The sequence below is a fragment of the Acomys minous genome (assembly GCF_964271855.1).
Source record: "Acomys minous genome assembly, chromosome: 14".
In the NCBI taxonomy this organism is placed as follows: domain Eukaryota; kingdom Metazoa; phylum Chordata; class Mammalia; order Rodentia; family Muridae; genus Acomys; species Acomys minous.
This window is the reverse complement of record NC_140496.1, coordinates 72,711,740-72,731,642: the sequence shown is the minus strand read 5'-3', so window position 1 is coordinate 72,731,642 and position 19,903 is coordinate 72,711,740. Positions and strand designations below refer to the sequence as shown.

The 19,903-nt window shown below is 42.7% G+C and overlaps 1 protein-coding gene across 4 annotated transcripts in view; it reads left to right on the top strand.

Moving 5' to 3' along the window:
* AGL (amylo-alpha-1,6-glucosidase and 4-alpha-glucanotransferase) overlaps positions 1-19,903 on the top strand; it is a 79,911-nt gene that overhangs the window by 14,164 nt on the left and 45,844 nt on the right. For 2 of the 4 annotated variants that reach the window (XM_084757379.1, XM_084757376.1), the window contains exons 1-4: positions 5,236-5,450; positions 5,993-6,142; positions 17,363-17,573; positions 19,085-19,251. In XM_084757379.1, coding sequence (XP_084613505.1) covers positions 6,061-6,142; positions 17,363-17,573; positions 19,085-19,251 — 460 coding nt within the window. In that variant the 5' untranslated portion in view covers positions 5,236-5,450; positions 5,993-6,060. Of the gene's footprint in view, positions 1-5,235; positions 5,451-5,518; positions 5,921-5,992; positions 6,143-17,362; positions 17,574-19,084; positions 19,252-19,903 lie in introns of those variants that run through there. The other 2 variants (XM_084757377.1, XM_084757378.1) reach the window with 2 other exon arrangements.

Sequence of the window (19,903 nt, the reverse complement as noted above, 5' to 3'; positions counted from 1 at the left end):
TAGAATAACACAGACCTACCCATGGAAGATGGAGAACAAGGCAGACAGACTTCCTGAAGAGGAAACCGAGCTCTCTGCCATGGAAAACCCAGAATGTCCCAAGAAGCAAGAAAGCAAATTCACTCTTGACATAGGTGTATACAAAGCCAAAGCATCTTATCTCAATTTATGAAGTCCTTACTGATAGCAGGTCATGGGGATGGATCGTGTCAGCTCCCTCAGATAAAAGACTTACTGAACCAAGAAACATCAGGGATGCAGTTGAAGTCACATTTGTCCCCTTGTTCACTAGGTGAACTTATACAAGTCACATAACCTTGGAGACTTTCCTTATCTTTCCATCAAGGGTGACAGCATTGTGTGTCTGGGAAATTTAGACCCTTCATATAAATGGACTTAGATTATCTGGTGCCTGCCTTGTGCTCATGAGACAGAAGCTGTCATTAACTAGATACAGGACATATATTATGCTTCAAAACATTTCATGTATTTTAGTTTTCAGACCTTAAGAGGTCACTAATAGGGCTGGAGAGATGGCTCAGTGGTTAAGAGTGCCACCTGCTTTCCCAAAAGTCCTGAGTTCAATTCCCAGCAACCACATGTTGGCTCACAACAATTTATAATGTGATTTGATGCCCTCTTCTGGTCGTGCAGGTGTCCATGCAGGCAGAACACAGTGTACATATTAATAAATAAATCTTAAAAAAAAAAAAAAAAAGAGGTCACTAACAGCTAAGGAATCAGGGCTCAAAATGGCCACTTGACTTTCCCGGTGTTTGAGGAAGCTGCTTTTCCCTATCTTTGTTCTGCATCACACCAGCTGCTCTCTGCTGTTTCACCTACTCTAGCTGGAAGGCAAAGTGACTCCTCTGGTTGAGCATTTTTGAAGGATAGCTGTGGGCGTGGCTCACCTCTTTCCAGTCCTCTGAGGAGTAGGCAGGCAGCAAGCATGACTCCACCAGTCCAGCAGTGCCTGGGTAGGAAGTCAGCAAAAGTTTAGGTTTAGGGTTAGTTCCAGCACGCTCCTCCCCCACCCCCACCCCCCAGCCTCCCGCCCACAGACATGGTTTCTCTGTGTAACAGCTCTTGGCCAACTCTTTTGACTAACAGATCTAAAGCAGCTTCTTGCAACTGGTCGTTGGTGAGTAAATACCTGTTTAGTTTCAGTGTCAAACACTGATCCAAAATTAAACAATCTTTCTTTCTTTCTTTTCTTATTCTTTCTTTCTTTAAAAAAAAAAAAAAAAAAGACAGTTTCTAGTGGTCTTCCATTCTACTGTTGCAAACTGTATCTTTTTGGTACCAAAATATAGTACCAGGCTGGAGGAAACTATTTCTTGTATGATGAAGTGCTTTCTCTCAACAAAACCCAGGCTTTGGCTAGTCTCATGGCTGCCTAGAGACCATGTAAGTCTCTCTCAGATTCTGATGAGTTGTAAACAGAGATGGCACGCTTTTTTTTTAAGGAATTCTCTTTAAAAAGAAGTTTGTTCTTTATTTCTCTTCACGCTTCTGCATGAACTCAGCTATGACAGCCCCAGCCCCAGCAGACTTACAGGCAATTAAGATGAGGGGGGCCCAGGAGGAGTCTGAGTCCTGGATGCCACAGAAGTGCTCTGCCACTTCTTTTGTTTGTTTGTTTTTTGTCTTTCCAGACAGGGTTTCACTGTGTAGCCTTGGCTGTCCTGGAAATCGCTTTGTAGACCAGGCTGGCCTCGAACTCACAGCGATCCATCTGCCTCTGCTTCCTGAGTGCTGGCATTAAAGGCGTGCACCACCACGCCCCCACCAGTTCTCTTTACCTCTAGACTGTTATGACAGACAGGAATAAACTGATCCCCTATATAAGCTGCTGCTAGTCTGCTTTCACTACAATATGACTGAAATAACCTCGGCAAAAAGACTCAACCAGTGTCAACACTCTCTCCTTCCTGACCCCTTCTCCTCAACCCTAACGCCAGCTGTAAACCCTGCATTATGGAAACTGTTGAGTCCACAATTTAGTAGAGAGTTAAAACTGCTTGAGAGTGAAAAAAAAAAAAAGCTTTCTCTTAAATTGAGGAACACTTAAAAGATCTTTCAAAGGATAGAAAAGGCACACCACTAAATCCTGGTTGTTTGCAAGTGTCCAATGACACTTTAGCTAATTTGTTAAATCAGTGCTTGCAAACTTTTTTATTGGCTTTTATTTTTTAGACTTTTAAAAAATGTATTTGATTCTATGTACATGTGTGTATTGTATTGCATGCCTGATGCCCACTGAGGCCTGAAGAAGCTGTCAGATCCCTTGGAACCAAATTCAAAGTTATATATATATATATATATATATATATATATATATATATATATATATATATATATATATTATAGATACACACACACACACACACACGACATTATATACTAATTTAAAAAGAAAATACTGAAGATTTTATAAACCGAATAAGGCTAGCCATGCATTTTCAGATCACAGGACCAGGACCTAATCATACCTAACGCCTCCTCCCCCAAAACTGCTTCATCTCATAAAATAGAAACACATATGCACAAACTTGGAAAAAGCCTCTTCTGACCACTGGTTCTCTCCCTCGCAAGCATCACTGTTTGAGGAAACACCTGTGTCCCTACCAAGTAATGATGAGCTAGCCTGCCTCCATCTTGGGCTTAAAAGTCATCTTATAATAAAGAAAAAGCCGGGGCGGTGGTGGCACACACCTTTAATCCCAGCAGTTGAGAGGCAGAGGCAGGTGGATTGCTGTGAGTTCAAGGCCGGTCTAGTGTACAAATCGAGTCCAGGACAGTCAAGGTTACACAGAGAAACACTGTCTTGAAAAACCAAAAATAAAGTAAAATAAATAAATAAAATGAAGAAAAACAAGGTTCACCCCTTTTATGATGAAACCTCTGTTTCTCAAGGATTGGGCTGTGCTCCACCTCTGACCTTAACTACAGAAGATCTGTACTGCCTGTTTCAGGGTGTGGCAGCCATGCCTTTGTTTCAGGAGGCTGTTATGCTTATGTTCTGCTTCTGTAACCTCACCTACTTGTCAGCCTATAGTGGACGTAAACCTGTTTTTGTTTTGATCCCAAGTGCAGGATGTGAAACAGACTTGTGTAAGGGTGTCCGCGAAAATCAGACTTGTGAGAGAACAGGTGATGTTTGTCCACTGACGTATGAACCACCTCCTGCCAGGGCATGGTCTTTGCCAACTGATAAACATCCTAGTACGGACTCTGAGAGGATATATATATATGAGTTCAAGGCCAGCCTGGTCTACAAAGCAAGTCCAGAACAGCCAAGGCTACACAGAGAAACCCTGTCTTGAAAAAGAAAAGAAGAAGAAGAAGAAGAAGAAGAAGAAGAAGAAGAAGAAGAAGAAGAAGAAGAAGAAATGAAAAGAACTTCATAGATAGCACATTCTTGTGACTTTTCACTTTAAAAAAAAAATACCACATGACTTATAAAACGACTCTTCAAGGCATCTCTCACCAAACCAGCTGTCCATCACTCACGGTCCGCTTTGTTTCACATTATGAAGCCTTCAAAGTTGAGTTGAATTAACAAGTCTTGGGAAAAAGCCAAGCACTCTCATAAAGGAATTTATGCCCTCAGTCTGTTTTACTTCTGTATCCATTTGAGACATTGGGCAGCACCATGAAGGTTTTCCTGAGACAGGACAACAGGAAAGGCTAGTTTTAGAGTTCTGGAGACTACACGACAGGGGACCAGCAAAATGAGCAGGCCTTAAGACAGGGTGATGAACCTGGTCCAGATGAAAAGTCAGAGAGTGTGGCCATGGCCCTTATTTCAGATGGAGAAGTCAAGAATCAGAAAACTTAGGTTAATCTATGTTTAAAAAAAAAAAAATCAAAGAAACTAAACACACAGCAATGGTAGCTAGGCCACCTGCTCCCACTACTCAACCCTCCTGCACAAGACCTACTACAGTGTTGCTCAGCCTAGCTCGCAGCCTTGAACTGGGAGATTTTACGGTCAAAGCAGGAGTGTGTAGCCTCTTCACAGAGGGTGCACTCTGGCCTCCACACTTCCTCAGAGGCCAGAAGAGACTCTAAAAGAGCCTCAAATCTGCCCATGGAAGAACAGGGCAGGAGGACTTCCTGAAGGGGAAAGCCTGATATGACTCACAAAAGATCCGGAACGTCCTTACAACCTAGAAAGCAAACTCAGTCTTCCAATTTACCAAGTCTTTCTTGATATCAAGCCACGGGAGTAATATGAATGTCCTCGATGAAGGGTTTACTGAACAGAAATCACCAAGAAGGCACTGGAAATCACATTCATGCCCTTGCTCCTTAAGTGGCCTTAAACAAGTTCCTTAACCCATTTCCTTATCTTTAAATCAATGGTAACAAAAATGCGTGTTTGCTGTGAGAGAACCCTGACCAAAAGCAAGTTGCGGGGGAAGTGTTTATCTGGCTTGCACTTCCTGCTCACAGCGCCTTATTGGGGGAAGTCAAAGTGGGAACTCAAAGTTAGAACTGGAGGCAGGTACTGAAGCTGAGACCTTGGAGAAGCGCAGCTTACTGGCTTGCTCCTTATGGTTGGCACAGCCAGCTTATAGAACAGAGGACCATCTGCCCAGAAACGCGCGGGCCATTTAGCTCCCACATCAATCACAAAACAAGAAAATGCCCCACAGACGTGCCCACAGGCCAATCTGATGGAGGCAACTCTTTAGTTGAGGTTCCCTCTTCCCAGTAACTAGTCTGTGGCAAGTTAACATTAAAACCAACCATCACGGGGAATTTCACTCATTCGACGGACTTTGAAGAATACCTGGCATCTTCATAGTTAACTATTAGCTGCAATTGACTAGTTATAGGGCACACATTATTTTCCACAACGTTTCACGTATTGTATTTTTGGAGGGGTGTGCGCGGTGCAGGGATGTGTGTGTGTCATTGACATTTTAGGAATAAGGCTGCAAAGAGGTTAAAGGACTTGCACAATGTTTTAAGAAACTGTTGTTTTGTCCTAATTTGCATTGTCTTCAGAGAGAACTTGCCAAAGCATTATCCCCGCTTATCTTTGCTCTTTAATTCACTTTTCCTGGAAAGGAACAGGGATGAAGCATCAAGGAAAGGGTCCCCCAAACCTCCGCAGAACCCCGACCCCCTCTTAAATCCCCCCCCCCTCTCGCGAGACCAGCGGTCTGCGCTAACGGGAGTGAAGACTCCCGGAAGTGGGCGGGGCGGCAGAGCCACGCCCCCTTAGGCTAGTCCGGGGCCCACCAAAGTGGGAACGTCCTCTGGCCGCACTCGCGCGGGGCGGAGACTCGGGCGGCTCCGGCCTGTCACTGTCATCTGGCCTGGGTCCGGGCGCCCCTCCCCGTGCCCTTCACGGCGCCCTGCCCTCCCCCGGCTGCCGCTCGTCCCAACGTTCCCGCTGTACAGGCTCCCACTCCCGACGCCGCACGTCTGTCCCTCTTGTAAGTGCCTGGAATGCGTCCCGCTCTGGACTCGCATTCCTTCTATCTATAGCCGCTCTGTACATCGAATGCCGCCACAGCTATTCCCGGGGCAGCAACTGCTTCCCTCTCTAATCACTTCCCCATTGGTGGCTTCAGACCCGAATTTGGGAACGGGCTGCTCTTCCACCTGTTCCCTTGGCAGCCTGATCTCCCGGAGGCTGCAGTGACATTTGGAGTTTTCAGGGCCTTCTGGCTAGGGGCGAATGTGTGCCCCCTGAACTCCAGGTTTTTCGCAGACGCATTGCTTTTCTCTGGAAATGCTTTAGCCTTTTTTTTGGTCTGTTCTGTTTTGAACAGACTGTGAGACTCTACACCTTTGCTTCAGACTTGCTTATTCTGCTCCAAGAGACAAGAAACTTCTCCCTTGTGAGACTTTACTTTTCGTTCTTTCTCATTGCTCTTCCCGGCTTTAAACATATCTAGGACATGTAAGTGCCACTGTCAACTCCAGAGAGTTTTAGGTCACATTTGCATTCTCGTAATTGCCTTTTGTTTTATAGGGGCAACTCATCCCGCTCTGGAGTCCTTTTAATTCTACACAAAGAGTTCAAATCCTCCAGAAGCCGAAATGGAACGCAGTAAGCAGATTCGGATTCTGCTGTTAAACGAAATGGAGAAGCTAGAGAAGACCCTCTTCAGACTTGAACAAGGTCAGTCGCAGGTTGTTTGATTGGCTCTTTTATACCTTTTAATGCATTGACAGTCTATAAAAAATTTTAAGCTTAAAATTAGGAGGAGGTGGGTATAGCTGAGATAAAATGCCTGCTTAGCATAAATGAGGCTCTGGATTCAGTCCCCTGCATGAACACACACACACACACACACACACACACACACACACATTTCAGTTAGATGAGATTTCATAGATCTTGATTTGTGACCAAACGGTACTATGTTCCACATCAGTGGTGAGTTAATGAAGCTCATATTAAGAATGTATCTGCCAGCCGGGTGTGGTGGCACATGCCTTTAATCTCAGCACCTGGGAGGCAGAGGCAGGTGGATCACTGTGAGTTGGAGGCCAGCCTGGTCTACAAAAAAACGAATCCAGGACAGCCAAGGCAGAGAAACCCTGTCTCGGAAAACAAAAACCAGAAACCAAACAAAAACAAAAGAGTATATCTGCCGTGCTAGAAAGATAGCTTGCTTTACTTTGCTGCAAACTACCACCTAAGGCAGACGCTACAGATTGTAGGAAGTCACTTGTGGTAGAAGTTTTGCCTAGTCTTTCTAAGAACTAGATTCAGTCCCTACGTCAAGGAGAAAAAGAAATGGTAGAAAGTGCGTATGTAATTAGATGATTGAGCATGCTACTTGTAATAGCATTTGTTGTCATAACTTGTTTTTTTTTGTTGTTTTTGTTTTTGTTTTTGTTGTTTTTCGAGACAGGGTCTCTCTATGTGGCCTTGGCTGTCCAGGACTCGCTTTGTAGACCAGCAATCCGCCTGCCTCTGCCTCCCAAATGCTTGAATTAAAGGTGTGTGCCACCAGGCCCGGCTATAACTTGTTAAATCATATATAGTTTAGATTTTTAAAGCACTCTCTTTTCCTTTATTGGACTTAAGCATTGGTAAAAATAGAATACAGTGGAAAGCTTAGTAAGCTATTGCTTACATTATCAGAAGCCTCTCAAGCAAAAGTAAAATCCAACTGCAGATGCTATAAGACAAGCATATATTATATTAAATATAATTGTAAAATACATGGAGAAAGTTCTTAATGCATCAAGACACCAGTTCAGTCTTCCTGGGAATGTGTTAAATGAACATTGATAACTATCTTAAAGAATTTTTTTCTTTAATATTTTAAAAGTTAGATTTTTAAAAACTCTGTTCCCTTTGTGCTGAATGACCTGTGTCTTCCAAATCTGTCTGGGATTTTAAGTCCCTGAGAGCTGGCTCCAACTTTGGCTCTCCTGACTCTGCACTTGCCTGGGTTTGCTTTGCCCTCTTCTACCGTCAGCATTCCTTTCAGCTTGGGGTCTCTCGTGAGGCAGTCTCTTTCCTTCCATATCTCACCGACTTGCCAGTGTCTGCTAGGTTTCCCTCTCTTCTGCTCTCTACCATCAGATAGTTAGGCCAGGTCACGGCCTCTCTGCTGAGGACTCTGAAATAAAGGCCTCTCGTGCCACTTTCTTCTGGAAAGCTTTGTAATCACGTATAATGACAAGGGTTAGGAAGCCCCCCACCTTTTCATTTGGTTTGGTTTGTTTTCTGCTCAGCTGCTAACAAACTTTCTGCTTCTGAGTCCACTCTGAGTACTCAGAGCTTACCTTGGCTCTGGTACTATTCTGTAGATTAGTTATGGGTATGTCTATTAGGCTGCACTTTCATCTAACATGTTCTAACACTACCCTTTACCAAACCTGAGTGATGTCTCTGTCTTCACATTTTCCCAGGCTGTACTCTTAAGCATTCTAAGTGATGTCTCCCCGTTAGCTGCCAGCTCTCCTTAAACTCTGTAATTCCTTCTGATATCTCTCCCTATTTGTCTCTTCTTCTAACCAACTGGGAGAGCCCAAACCATCTTCTTATTCAGTCTGTTCTTTTTATTTATGGGGCCTCTGCCTGACTTCCAGGACATTCTGAATAGGACTGCACTTTTTCTTGCCAATTGAACCTCACTGTTCCCTGCCGTTAGTGTCTGAATTTTTATAGCTCTTCCATTCTGTCCTGTTTATTCTGTCTCTAGTGGCCTTTCTCATGCCCATGCTGACAGCCCCGCTCCTATCAGGTCCCTCTGTATCTGTTGTCACTTTTGCTGTCATTCTGTGTGTTCAACTCTCAGTTAACTAAAATGCCTTAGTGAGGGCTTGCTGTAATTTTTCACCATCTCCTTGTGGTTTGTTGGTTGGTTGGTTGGTTGCTTGGTTGGCTGATGTTTTTGGCTTTGATATTTTTTGAGACAGAGTTTCTCTGTGTAACAGAGCCCCAACTGTCCTGGACTCTCTTTGTAGACCAGGCTGGCCTCGAACTCACAGAGATCCACCTGCCTCTGCCTCCCAAGTGCTGGATTAAGGTGTGCACCACCACCACCTGGCGCACTGTCTCCTTGTTTTGATCTCCAACAATGAAGTGGTTCAGTGTGAAACACTAGATAAAGCCAGCAAGTCCATCTGTTTTTGTTTTTGTTTTTGTTTTGGGAGGGGGGCTGTGTGTGTAATAATGGTCTGATCATATTATGTTAAATCAGTGGTTCTCAACCTTCCTAATGCTGTGACCCTTAATACTGTTCATTGTGTTGTGGTGACTCCTAACCGTAAAATTATTTTGTTGGTACTTCCTAACTGTAATTTTGCTACTGTTATGAATTGTAATGTAAATATCTGATATGCAGGATATCTGATATGCAGGATATCTGATATGCAGGATATCTGATATGTGCCCCCCAAAGGGTTCACGGCACACAGGTTGAGAACTGCTGTTTTAGAAGATGATTTATAATGTGAAAGAATATTGAATACAATGAACATTGGGACACGAGATAATTGAGAACATCCTTTAAAAAAAAATCCTATCTACTCTATCTGCACGCCTTTAATCCCAGCACTTGGGTTGCAGAGGCAAGCATATCTCTGTGAATTCTAAGCCAGCCTGGTCTACATGGAGTTCCAGGCCAACCAGAGCTACATAGTGAGACTCTGTCCCCTTTCCACCTTAAAAATTACATCTGGGCTGGGGAGATGGGTCAGTGGATAAAGTACCTGCTGGACAAGCACTCACATAAAAGCTGGGTGCACCTGTAACCCCAGCACTGGGTGTGCAGAGACAGGTGGATCTAGGAGGCTTGCTGGCCAGCCAGTCTGACCAGCCAGTGAGCTCCATGTTCAATGAGAGGCCCTTCTCAAAAATAAGGTGGGGATGTCTGGAACAAGATCTCAGCATCTGAGAGCACTTGCTGTTCTTGCGCACACATGGCTGCTCACAGCCTCAAATAGCTCTAGTTCCAGAGTATCTGATACCCTCTTCTAGCTTCTTTGAGAGCCAGAGACACACATGGTTATGCATACATATGAACTAGTTGAGTGTTGTGACACACGCTCCAGCACTCAGGAGGCAGAGGCAGATGGATCTCTGTGAGTTGGAGGCCAGCCTGGTCTACAAAGTGAGTCCCAGGTAGCCAGGGCTCTGTTACACAGAGAAACCCTGTTAAAAACCAAATAAATAAATAAGATAGATACATCTCTGAATTTTTTCTCTTAAAAAAAAAAAGGCAGAGAATAATAATGGAAAGCAACCAACAGACAAGCCACAGACGACCAGTCTATGGCTCCTACATGCACACTTACAGCTGCACACACCTGCACATATGTTACACACAGAAAAACAAAGAAAACAAACAGCCTAAACAGCCATACCAGGTTAAAGAACCTAATGATGTCACTGTTGAAAGGGGAGACAGAATAAGAAAACTGTAAACTCACAATTAAATGTAAAGGGAAAAAATCTGATATTTGGGTTTTCATATTTAATGGAGTCCCCAAACCCTTCTCTGCTTTTATTTTTTTTCACCTTGAGAACCAGTTATAATTTTCAACATTGCCATCTCCTTAGATTCTTCAAATTCAAGTAAAAGTCCAAGTAAATAACTGTCCTGTTCAAGCTATAGTCTTTTCTGTTTTCCTTGTCTCATTGTGTATTAGAAAATGAACAAGTGAGTATCCCTCAAACCTGAAATGGATTCTTCACCTTGCATATGGGTCAGCCAGATTTACACCTTTCATGTTTACTTACTTACTTACTGTTACTTGTGTGTGTGTGTGTGTGTGTGTGTGTGTGTGTGTGTGTGTGTAATGCATAATGCATGTGTAACTACTGCAGGCATTCTTGGGCTACTGAAAATGTATGAAGGACAGAGGACAGCTTTTGGGAATTGGTCCTCACCTTCCACAGAGGTATTCCATGAGTGAGCTCAGGTTTGTCAATCTTGGGTGTCAAGCATGTTTACTGAGCCAACCTGCCAGCCCAATTATTACAATTTTTTTAAAAAAATAAAATATTCAGCTAAGCATGGTGGCGCACACCTTTAATCCCAGCACTTGGGAGGCAGAGCCAGGTGAATATTTGAGTTTGAGGCCAGCCAAGTTGTCATCGTAACCTCCAGGACAGCCAGGGCTACACAGAGAAACCCTGTCTCAAAACAACAACAACCAAACAACAACCAACAACCAAAAAGCCCATCGCCAACAACAACAACAACAAAAATGTTCATTTACAAAGGTTTTCTTTTTAAAGAAAGATTTACTTATTACTTGTTTTGCTTGTATGTTTGCTTGTCAGCATGCGTTTATGTGCACTATACATAAGCAGGTACCCTCGAAGGCCAGAGGTTATTGGATCATTAAACTGGAATTTGAGGCACTTGTGAGCTGCCTGACGTGGATGCTGGAAACCGAACCCAGATCCTCTGCAAGAGCAGCATGCACTCTTACCTTCCGAGTCACCTCTCCAGCTGCCAAAGCCATCTACCATCGCCTAATGGGGAATTTTTGTTTACAGTAGTAATTTAGTCACTTGCCTTCCTCGCTGGCTGTCTACAAGAGGGCCATGGCTGATCCAAGTAAAGTGTTAACATGAAGCAGATAGCCACACAGTGTACTGCCGGGACCTAAGCTAATTTTAGCAGAGGCATTTCACGTACTGTAGGGAACCTGCAGTTTCAGGGTTTTGACTTAGCAGTTTAGAGTGGCTTTGCGCTTTGGGGAAGTGTACTAATCCACTACTGAGTAGAAAGTGTAACCTCTTTCTTTGAAAAGTAATTCAGTTTGGTAACACACACATTGGTGTTGATGCTCTTAGTTCATCATAAATTAAAAACAAAACAAAACAAAAGCGACATTCTTGTGGGAAAGGTACAGGTCGTCATCTGACTGATACAGGCTCACAGTCCAACCTCCCTTATTTCTTGTATTTTTCCTTAAATTGCACCTTTACCTGAGCTATGTAGACAAGTCATGTTGGTTTAAATCATACAGATTTAGGCTGTGGCTTTATGGTAGAGTGTTCATGTAGCACGCACAAAGCCCTAGACTCCATTTTTAACCACACACTAAAGTAAATTAAATTAACATTTAAAAATTAGAATCCTTCAAAAATTTCATAACAACAACAACAACAAAACATGAACATCTCTCTTTTACTTCTTAGAAATTGTCAAACCTAGCCAGGTATAGTAGCACATGCCTTTAGTCCCAGCACGTAGGAGGCAGAGGCAGGCAGAGTTCTAGGTCAGCCCTGGCCTACATAGTAAGTGAGACATAAATGGAAGGATAGATGCAGGGAAGGGGGCGGGAGGGGGGAGGCAGGAGGGAGGAAGGGAGAGAACGAGGCTGAGCGACTTAAAGATGAGCTAGAAGTGTTTGACATTTACTCTTTGAGATTTCTTCTTTCTAGAAGTGATAATCAGCCTTCTGTCATGTGAAACTTAGAAAATATCACCAGAAAAAACAAAACTTGATTTGACCCTTTGAGATAAACATAAATGAGAGCTAATTGCTTTTTTTTCTTTCTTTTTTTTTTTTTAAATGAAACTGAAGGTCTGGAGCAGAGTTGATAGTTTTTTTTCCTATGATGTTCAAGTGGAAAACTGTCAGAGCTTTGGAGCTATCTACTTACTCTCTGCTGTAGCTAATGAATTCTGCCTCTATAGCATGAAAACAGCCATAGACGAGACATAAATGCTTGTGTTCCAATAAAACTTTATTTGTAGAAACGTATTGAGCTGGATAAGCTTCCCTTATTATTGCAAAGTGTTCGTATTATTTATTTTAGAAATGCTTTTGTTATTGCATGGTTTTATCCATATACGTGAATACCTGTCATCTTTAGAAATTTTCTAATCTGTTTCAACTCTTCTGAACAAAGATTTTAGTTGTTTTTCCATGTGCCAATAAAGATTTGCTTGTAAAAATAATTACTAGGAATAAAGTCAGGAAAAACAGACATTTATTTACTAGCCAGATTTTAGCAAATGTCCAGATAATTGATGAATGGGATTCACAATTAAGGTCATGGTTTAATATACATAACCACCAAGAATTCCTTTTTTATTTGTGTGTTTGCCTGGTGCTCATGGAGGCCAGAGATGGTGTTGGATCCCCTAGAGTTGGAGAAAGGGGTAATTATAAGCCATCAAGTTGATATTGAAAACTGAAAATGGTTCTCCATTTCCTTTACATTAATTTGGTGTTTCATAATTCAAATAGATTATAGGAACAGTTACCTCAATGCTACATATAAATAAATACTCATATTTGAAGAGAGCTTCTTTTCTCTCTCAAGTTTGCTTGAGAGAGATACTCCATTGCTCCAAATACTGTTTAAGACAGCGTAGGTGAGTTTTAACCTTTGTACTAACTACAGTTTCTCTGAATCATTGTGTAATTACTAAAGCAATATTTGTATAAACTTAAGAGACAAGTTGTTTAAATATCAACAATACCTCTGATACTTGTGCATGTTCCAGATGTTACTACTTTCTGATAAATTTAATTCATCTTAGAAAGATGTAGCTATTTATGATTTTAACTATCAAAATGGTTTTTACTTGATTTATTGATTGAGGTGGGTCTTGTTATGAGATGGGTTTTAGGGGTTTTTTTGTTTTTTTTTTGTTTTTTTTTCTGATGACATTTTCTAGCCCTGACGGGCCTGGAACTTGCTACACTGACTAGACTGGCCTAGCCTTTCCAGTGATCGTTCTCCCCATGCCTACTGCATGCTGAGATAATAGGCGTACACTTAAGACACACACAGAGGGAGAAAACGTGCTTTTTATTTTTGAAACGGGATCTTCCTGTGTGGCCCAGGCTGCCTTTGAACTCCATATGCACCTAGATTGGTCTTGCAATTGTGATCTACTTGCCTCAGCCTCCTTCTAGGATTCAAGATGTCCTGTGTGTGCCACCACCCACCAGCTATGCTTTAATCCTTTGTGAAGTTATTTTTAAATCTATTTCATTATTAGCACGACTTTAATTTTACAATTCTTTTCCCAATTATAAAATGATAGGAATGTATAAAAACTATCAAAACAATTTTCTAACCTATTTGTTCATCCCATTTGTGCTAGGATTATGGTGTGGATTTTTTTTTTTATCTTCTTATTTTATGTTTTAGCCATACCATTTTTTTTCCCAGAAGGATTTTAAAAGATGATTTTTGATAGCATGTTAGCCATAATGGAATTTCCTATAAAATGGGCATCTGTTATGGCCAGATTTACAGACTACTGAAAGTGTGTGTGTGTGTGTGTGTGTGTGTGTGTGTGTGTGTGTGTGTGTGACAAAACCTGTAATCGCAGTATTAGGGCATCAGAAACAATGAATCGCCACCCACTCCAAACAAAACAAAACAAAGCTCATTCTCTAAACTTTTATCTTAAATATTTAACATCTTCAGACACTACTGTTCTGTATCTACTTTTCCACCAAAGCCTTCCCCCTCACAGCTGTCTATGAGGACTGAACTCAGCTTCTTCCCATTCCTGTTATTTTCATCATCACCAAGCATCACAACGCTGTTAACGCCATCTAGAATCCACCAGACACATCACTATTGATGGTCCTATAGCCTTGCCAGCTATAGCCCTAAGAAGTATGTATGTGAAAGTCAACTTTAGTCCTTCACCCCAGCTATAGATGTTCTACCATATTATATGAGCAAGCATGACATTAATCTCACTTTGTGTTTCTTCCAATGCTCTTGGGTGGTCTACCTCATTGTCTGTAAACAATAATAGTTTGAAATGACTCATTTTCCTGAGCTGAGATATCAAAAATGGGCTAAGATATTCTGAAAAAGATTGCTATAAACTGCCATGCAGGGCTCTTTCTATCTGTAGAGCATAGGCAGTGTGGATTTAGTATAGTCTCGTAGAGCCTGAGTCACAGCTGCATTCCCAGTACTGAGGGACTCAGCCTGCCCTCTGAGGATGGGGAGCTAGGCGTTGCTTCTCTGAAGCTGTGGAAGTCCCACGTGGCATGGTGCTCTAATATAAGACTGTCCCAGGTAGACTGAAAGTGCCTTGGCCACTCTTAGAAATTACATGAGCCAGCCAGGCAGTGGTAGTGCACGCCTTTAATCTCAGCACTTGGGAGGCAGAGGCAGGTGGATCGCTGTGAGTTTGAGGCCAGCCTAGTCTACAAAGTCAGTCCAGGACAGCCAAAGCCACACAGAGAACCCCTATCTCAAAAAGCCAAAAACAAAACAAGGAAAAGAAATTACAAGAGCCAGATCTGCAACTTCTATGTTGGCATTTGCTGTTTCAGTATGGAATTTTATATTAGAGAGGTGACTCCTTTTCTTAAGCCGTATGAGCCAATGTCTACTGCCCTCTGCAGCTTCCTCACTTCCCTCGGCTATCAGAACTGAAGCCACCTAAGGCCTTGCTCTAAAGTAGGCTTCTGCTTAAGGGACTGTTGTGGCTGTGTTCTTTGTTCATGCAGACCACTAAAACATGCCAGCAGTGTGTTTGCAGGGAAAGCACTCCGAATTACCTTTAAGAGCATCTTTGCTCTTATAGCCTGACTAGCCATGTGCTGGTCTTCACCGTATCTCCACTTTCAACTTGCCTTCTTGGCTAAGATTGATTTAAAGTGAGAAACCGGCAGCTCTGCATTGTGTCTCAGGAAATAAGGTGGCCCCGGGGAACATGGAAGGGTGGGAATTAGCTATAGGAGCAGTCAGAGCAATAGGTTTAGCAGCTAAGTTCTCCATCATAAGTGGGTGCAGTTCGTGACACCCCAAAACAAATCAGCATCAAAGGTCATTGACCCAGAATAGCAGATATAATAGAAAGGAAGACATTTGAAATTGTGGTCTAAATGGAGCACAGAGACGTATGAATATCCACTTTTTTCCCCATGATCATACTTGTGTGTATATGTCTATATATGTGTATGTATGTCCACATTACGCAGGTGTTTATGTTCATGTGAAGGCCAAGGCTAATCTTGGATGTTGTTCCTCAGAATGGTCATGTAACTTTCTTCGTTGTTTGAGACAGGTTCCTTACTGGGGCTGGGATTGACAGTAAGGCCAGGCCGGGTTGCCAGGGAGCCCCAGGGATCCGCTTGTCCCCATTGCCCCATTGCTGAGATGCTCAGCTTTTGATATGGGGACCAAACTTGGGTCTTTATACGTTGATGGCAAGTACTTTCCAGACTGAGTTATATCTCTCATGTCAGAATAAGTGTGTGTGTGTATGTGTCATATGTGTGTGCATGTTTTCACACATGTGGGTGTGTACACATGTATGTGAGTGTGGAGGCAATGCTTCTCTATCTTTTGAGGTAAGTGTCTCTTACTGACCCTGGAGCTCACCAATTTGGCTAGACTAGCTGGACAGTAAGTCATAGGGACCCTCCTGTCTGCACAGAATATCTTTCTTGTTTATTTGGTCTGTTCATTGCTTATGGTGACCATCTCTCTAGAACTTAACCTCATGATGGGTGAGATGGCCCTGGTAAAGCCACCTGCTGTCCAGCCTCATGACCTGAATTCCGTTCCTTGGACCTACGTGGTGGAAGGAGAAAACTGACTTTTGCAAGTTGCCTTCTGAACTCTACTCTTATGCAATGGAACATGATTGTGTGCATACACAGACACATACAAAATAAATACATAAACATTTTAAATGAGTGTAAGTCATAGGAGTCAGCTGGTCTATTCACTATTACTAGGTATATCTTCAGTGTATAATTTTTTATTAATTTTGTTGGATGTTTCATAAGCATCATAAATATTAGTATATTTATCCCCATCTTGCTTTTTTGTTTTTCAGACAGGGTCTCTCTATGTAGGCATGGATGTCCTAAAACTCACTATGTAGACTGTGCTGGCCTTGAACTCACAAAGATCTGCCTGCCTTGTGCCTCCCAAGGCATGCTCCACCATACCTAACAGTATATTTATTCTCAGTAAGTAAATTTTGTAAGCATTAGGAATTCTACTCAAAACTTTTCCTACCTTCTTCAATTTTTCTTGTCTGTCATTAATTGAGATACACCCATATTTAAATTTTTGGTTTGTTGTTGTTCTTGTTTTCGAGACAACAATCTGCCTGCCTCTGTGTCCCGAATGCTGGGATTAAAGTCATGAGTTGTATGGGTATAGGCAGTGTGTTGCTGCAACATATACGGTCTCCTGAGGACCCACTGCACACATCCTTTCCCAATTCTGAGCTCAGTGATGTATTTGGGAGCTTTCTATCATCCATGGTGGGGTCATTCTGTAAGGAAGTCAACAGATACTGCAAGCTAGCACTTCCCGTCCCTGGCGGGGGGGGGGGTGAGGTCAGACCTTCCTTAGCACCTTGCTGTGTGAGCTGGTGTAAGATGCACTGCACGGCTTCCAGAGTACTTGTTGAGACTCTACCGCCTGCTGCATTGCTCTGAGCAGTAGGACAGCTGTCCTGTGACATCTGCCAGGTTCCGCATACGATCCCGTTCTCTGACTTTTTGTTGCGGTCTGCGAAATTGCAGAGATCTCTGCTCAGACACCCACATCTGAGTGACTGATTGAGAGGTGACAGTAAAGGTTCAGAGTGGAGTGGCAGAGGAATTAGAGTCCAAAGTTAGGAAAAATCTGCACAACTCACAGTTGTATGGATAGGAATCAGAGTCCAGGGGAGAGGAGGGAGGGTGCTGCAAAGGAGACAGTTTAAGGGTGCTTCTTATATTTGTTAAAATATAAATTTCATCTAAATCAAAATGCCAGGTAATTCCAAAAGTAACATTAGTTATGACAGATTATCTTAAGTATATTTGAAAATCTGTGTTTTTAATAATGTCTTAAGTAAGACATTTGTTTGAATGTTAAATCCTTCAATGAGTTTATTAAAGTAACTTATTCAATGTGCTTTTTGTTCAGGGTTCGAGCTACAGTTCCGATTAGGCCCAACTTTACAAGGGAAAGCGGTTACGGTGTATACAAATTACCCATTTCCTGGAGAAGCATTTAATCGAGAAAAATTTCACTCCTTGGATTGGGAAAACCCAACGGAAAGAGAAGATGACTCTGATAAATATTGTAAACTTCACCTGCAGCAGTCTGGATCTTTTCAGTACCACTTCCTTCAAGGGTAGGCTGGAAGCTGACGAAGTCTGTAACTTCAGTTAGCTGACTCGAAGCGTAACTGTGTGAACAAGGCTACACAGCTCTTATGGTGCTTTCTTTTCTTTTCTTTCTTTCTTTCTTTATTTACTGGTTTTTCGAGACAGGGTTTCTCTTTGAGCCCTGGAGATCTGCCTGCCTCGGCCTCCCCGTTGCTGGTATTAAAGGCATGCACCACCACTACCACACATGTGGTTGCTGGGAATTGAACAGAGGACCTCCAGAAGAGCAGCCAGTGCTCTTAACATCTGAGCCGTCTCTCCAGCCCGATTCTTCAGTTTTGAGGAGGACACTTATAGTCTAGTCCAGTGCAGATTCAAGTCATATGTAGTTAAACTCCAAGCTTTACTGATGTGTAGGATACTGTTTATTTGAATGATACCATTATTAGTAGGCATTAACATTATTTATTTTCTAATAAATCAATATTACTGGATGTCCTATTTTATTCTGTTTAGATATATATTAGATGGGACTGGAAAGAAACCGTAGTGGTTAAGAGCTTGAACTGCTCTCATTGAGGATGCAAGTTTAGTTCCCAACCTCCACATCAGGTGCCTCACAGCCTCCACATCAGGTGCCTCACAGCCTCCACAGCAGGTGCCTCACAGCCTCCACATCAGGTGCCTCACAACCTCCACATCAGGTGCCTCACAGCCTCCACAGCAGGTACCTCACAGCCTCCACAGCAGGTGCCTCACAGCCTCCACAGCAGGTGCCTCACAGCCTCCATATCAGGTGCCTCACAGCCTCCACAGCAGGTGCCTCACAGCCTCCACAGCAGGTACCTCACAGCCTCCACAGCAGGTGGCTCACAACCTCCACATCAGGTGCCTCACAGCCTCCACAGCAGGTGCCTCACAACCTCCACATCAGGTGCCTCACAGCCTCCACAGCAGGTGGCTCACAACCTCCACAGCAGGTACCTCACAGCCTCCACAGCAGGTGCCTCACAGCCTCCACAGCAGGTGGCTCACAACCTCCACATCAGGTACCTCACAGCCTCCACATCAGATGCCTTCCAGCCTCCTGTAACTCCAGCCCCAGGAGGAGCCCTCCTCTGATTTCCGTAGGCATCTGACCTCCAGTGCACATAGCCACACGCTGACACACAAGAACACATAATTTAAAAAAAGAAAAGAAAAAGAAAAAGGAAAGGAAAATACCTATTATGTTGTTTTGTTGAAACCTTGTAAATGAATTTTATATACTTAGAAATAAACATTTTTTTAGCCACATGTGGTGGTGCATGCCTTTATTCCATCCTTGTGTATACAGATGCAGGAAGATTTGGCTTTCAGGGCCTTCCTCAGCTACATAGTCAGTTTGAGGCAGCCTGGGCTACATGAGACCCTGGATGAATGAGAAGAAAAGAAGGAGGTGTTTAAATGGGCAGTTAACCTTCCAGATAGAATCAAATTGAATTAATGATTTTTTTTCCTCTAACTAATTAAAAATATTTTGGTCATTTTCCCTTAGAAATGAGAAGAGTGGAGGAGGGTACATAGTTGTGGACCCCATTTTACGCATTGGAGCTGATAACAACGTGTTGCCCTTGGACTGTGTCACCCTGCAGACGTTTTTAGCGAAGTGTTTAGGACCCTTTGATGAGTGGGAGAGCCGACTAAGGGTTGCAAAGGAGTCAGGTAGTGTGCAGTTTGCTTTTTCTTTTTCTTTTTTTCTTTTTAAAGCTAACCATAGCTGCTATGATACAGCTTTCCAATGCTTTCCTTCGCCTTTCAGTCTTGCTTACTAACATAGTAATGAAAAGAAAATCTACAACTTCTACAAGTGCCAGGTTATGTGCGTCAGATTAACCAAGGGAGTGCTTGAACATAAAATGATTATCATTTGTAAGATTTTAATTGGCACATGAAAATTAGTAATAAACTGTTAAAGCATGAGAGAAAAATGTATCAATATATATAGTTTTAGTTAGCCAATATTGATTATCTGTTTTGCATATAAAAGGCATATGCCAAGTGGACATGCCAAGAGTAAAAAGAAGCCAGGTTGTAATTTCCTAGTATGTAAGAGTAACATCAGCATTCTGCTGTCAAGCTAAGTTACGTAAGGAAGGGATGCAGCTTCAGTGCCATAACTATGATGAGTGCACATCCCATGGACATTTGAAGTGTCACACCTGGGTAGCATAGTTTGTACAAGCCACTCTGCTTTTGAACCTGATGGTAGCTAAACACTGTGGCTTCTCGTAGATGTGGACAGCGACAGGCTGAAAGCCTTCGGTGCATTTGCTGACAGTCAAGTGGTCACTGTCCTTTCCCACTGGCGGCTTAG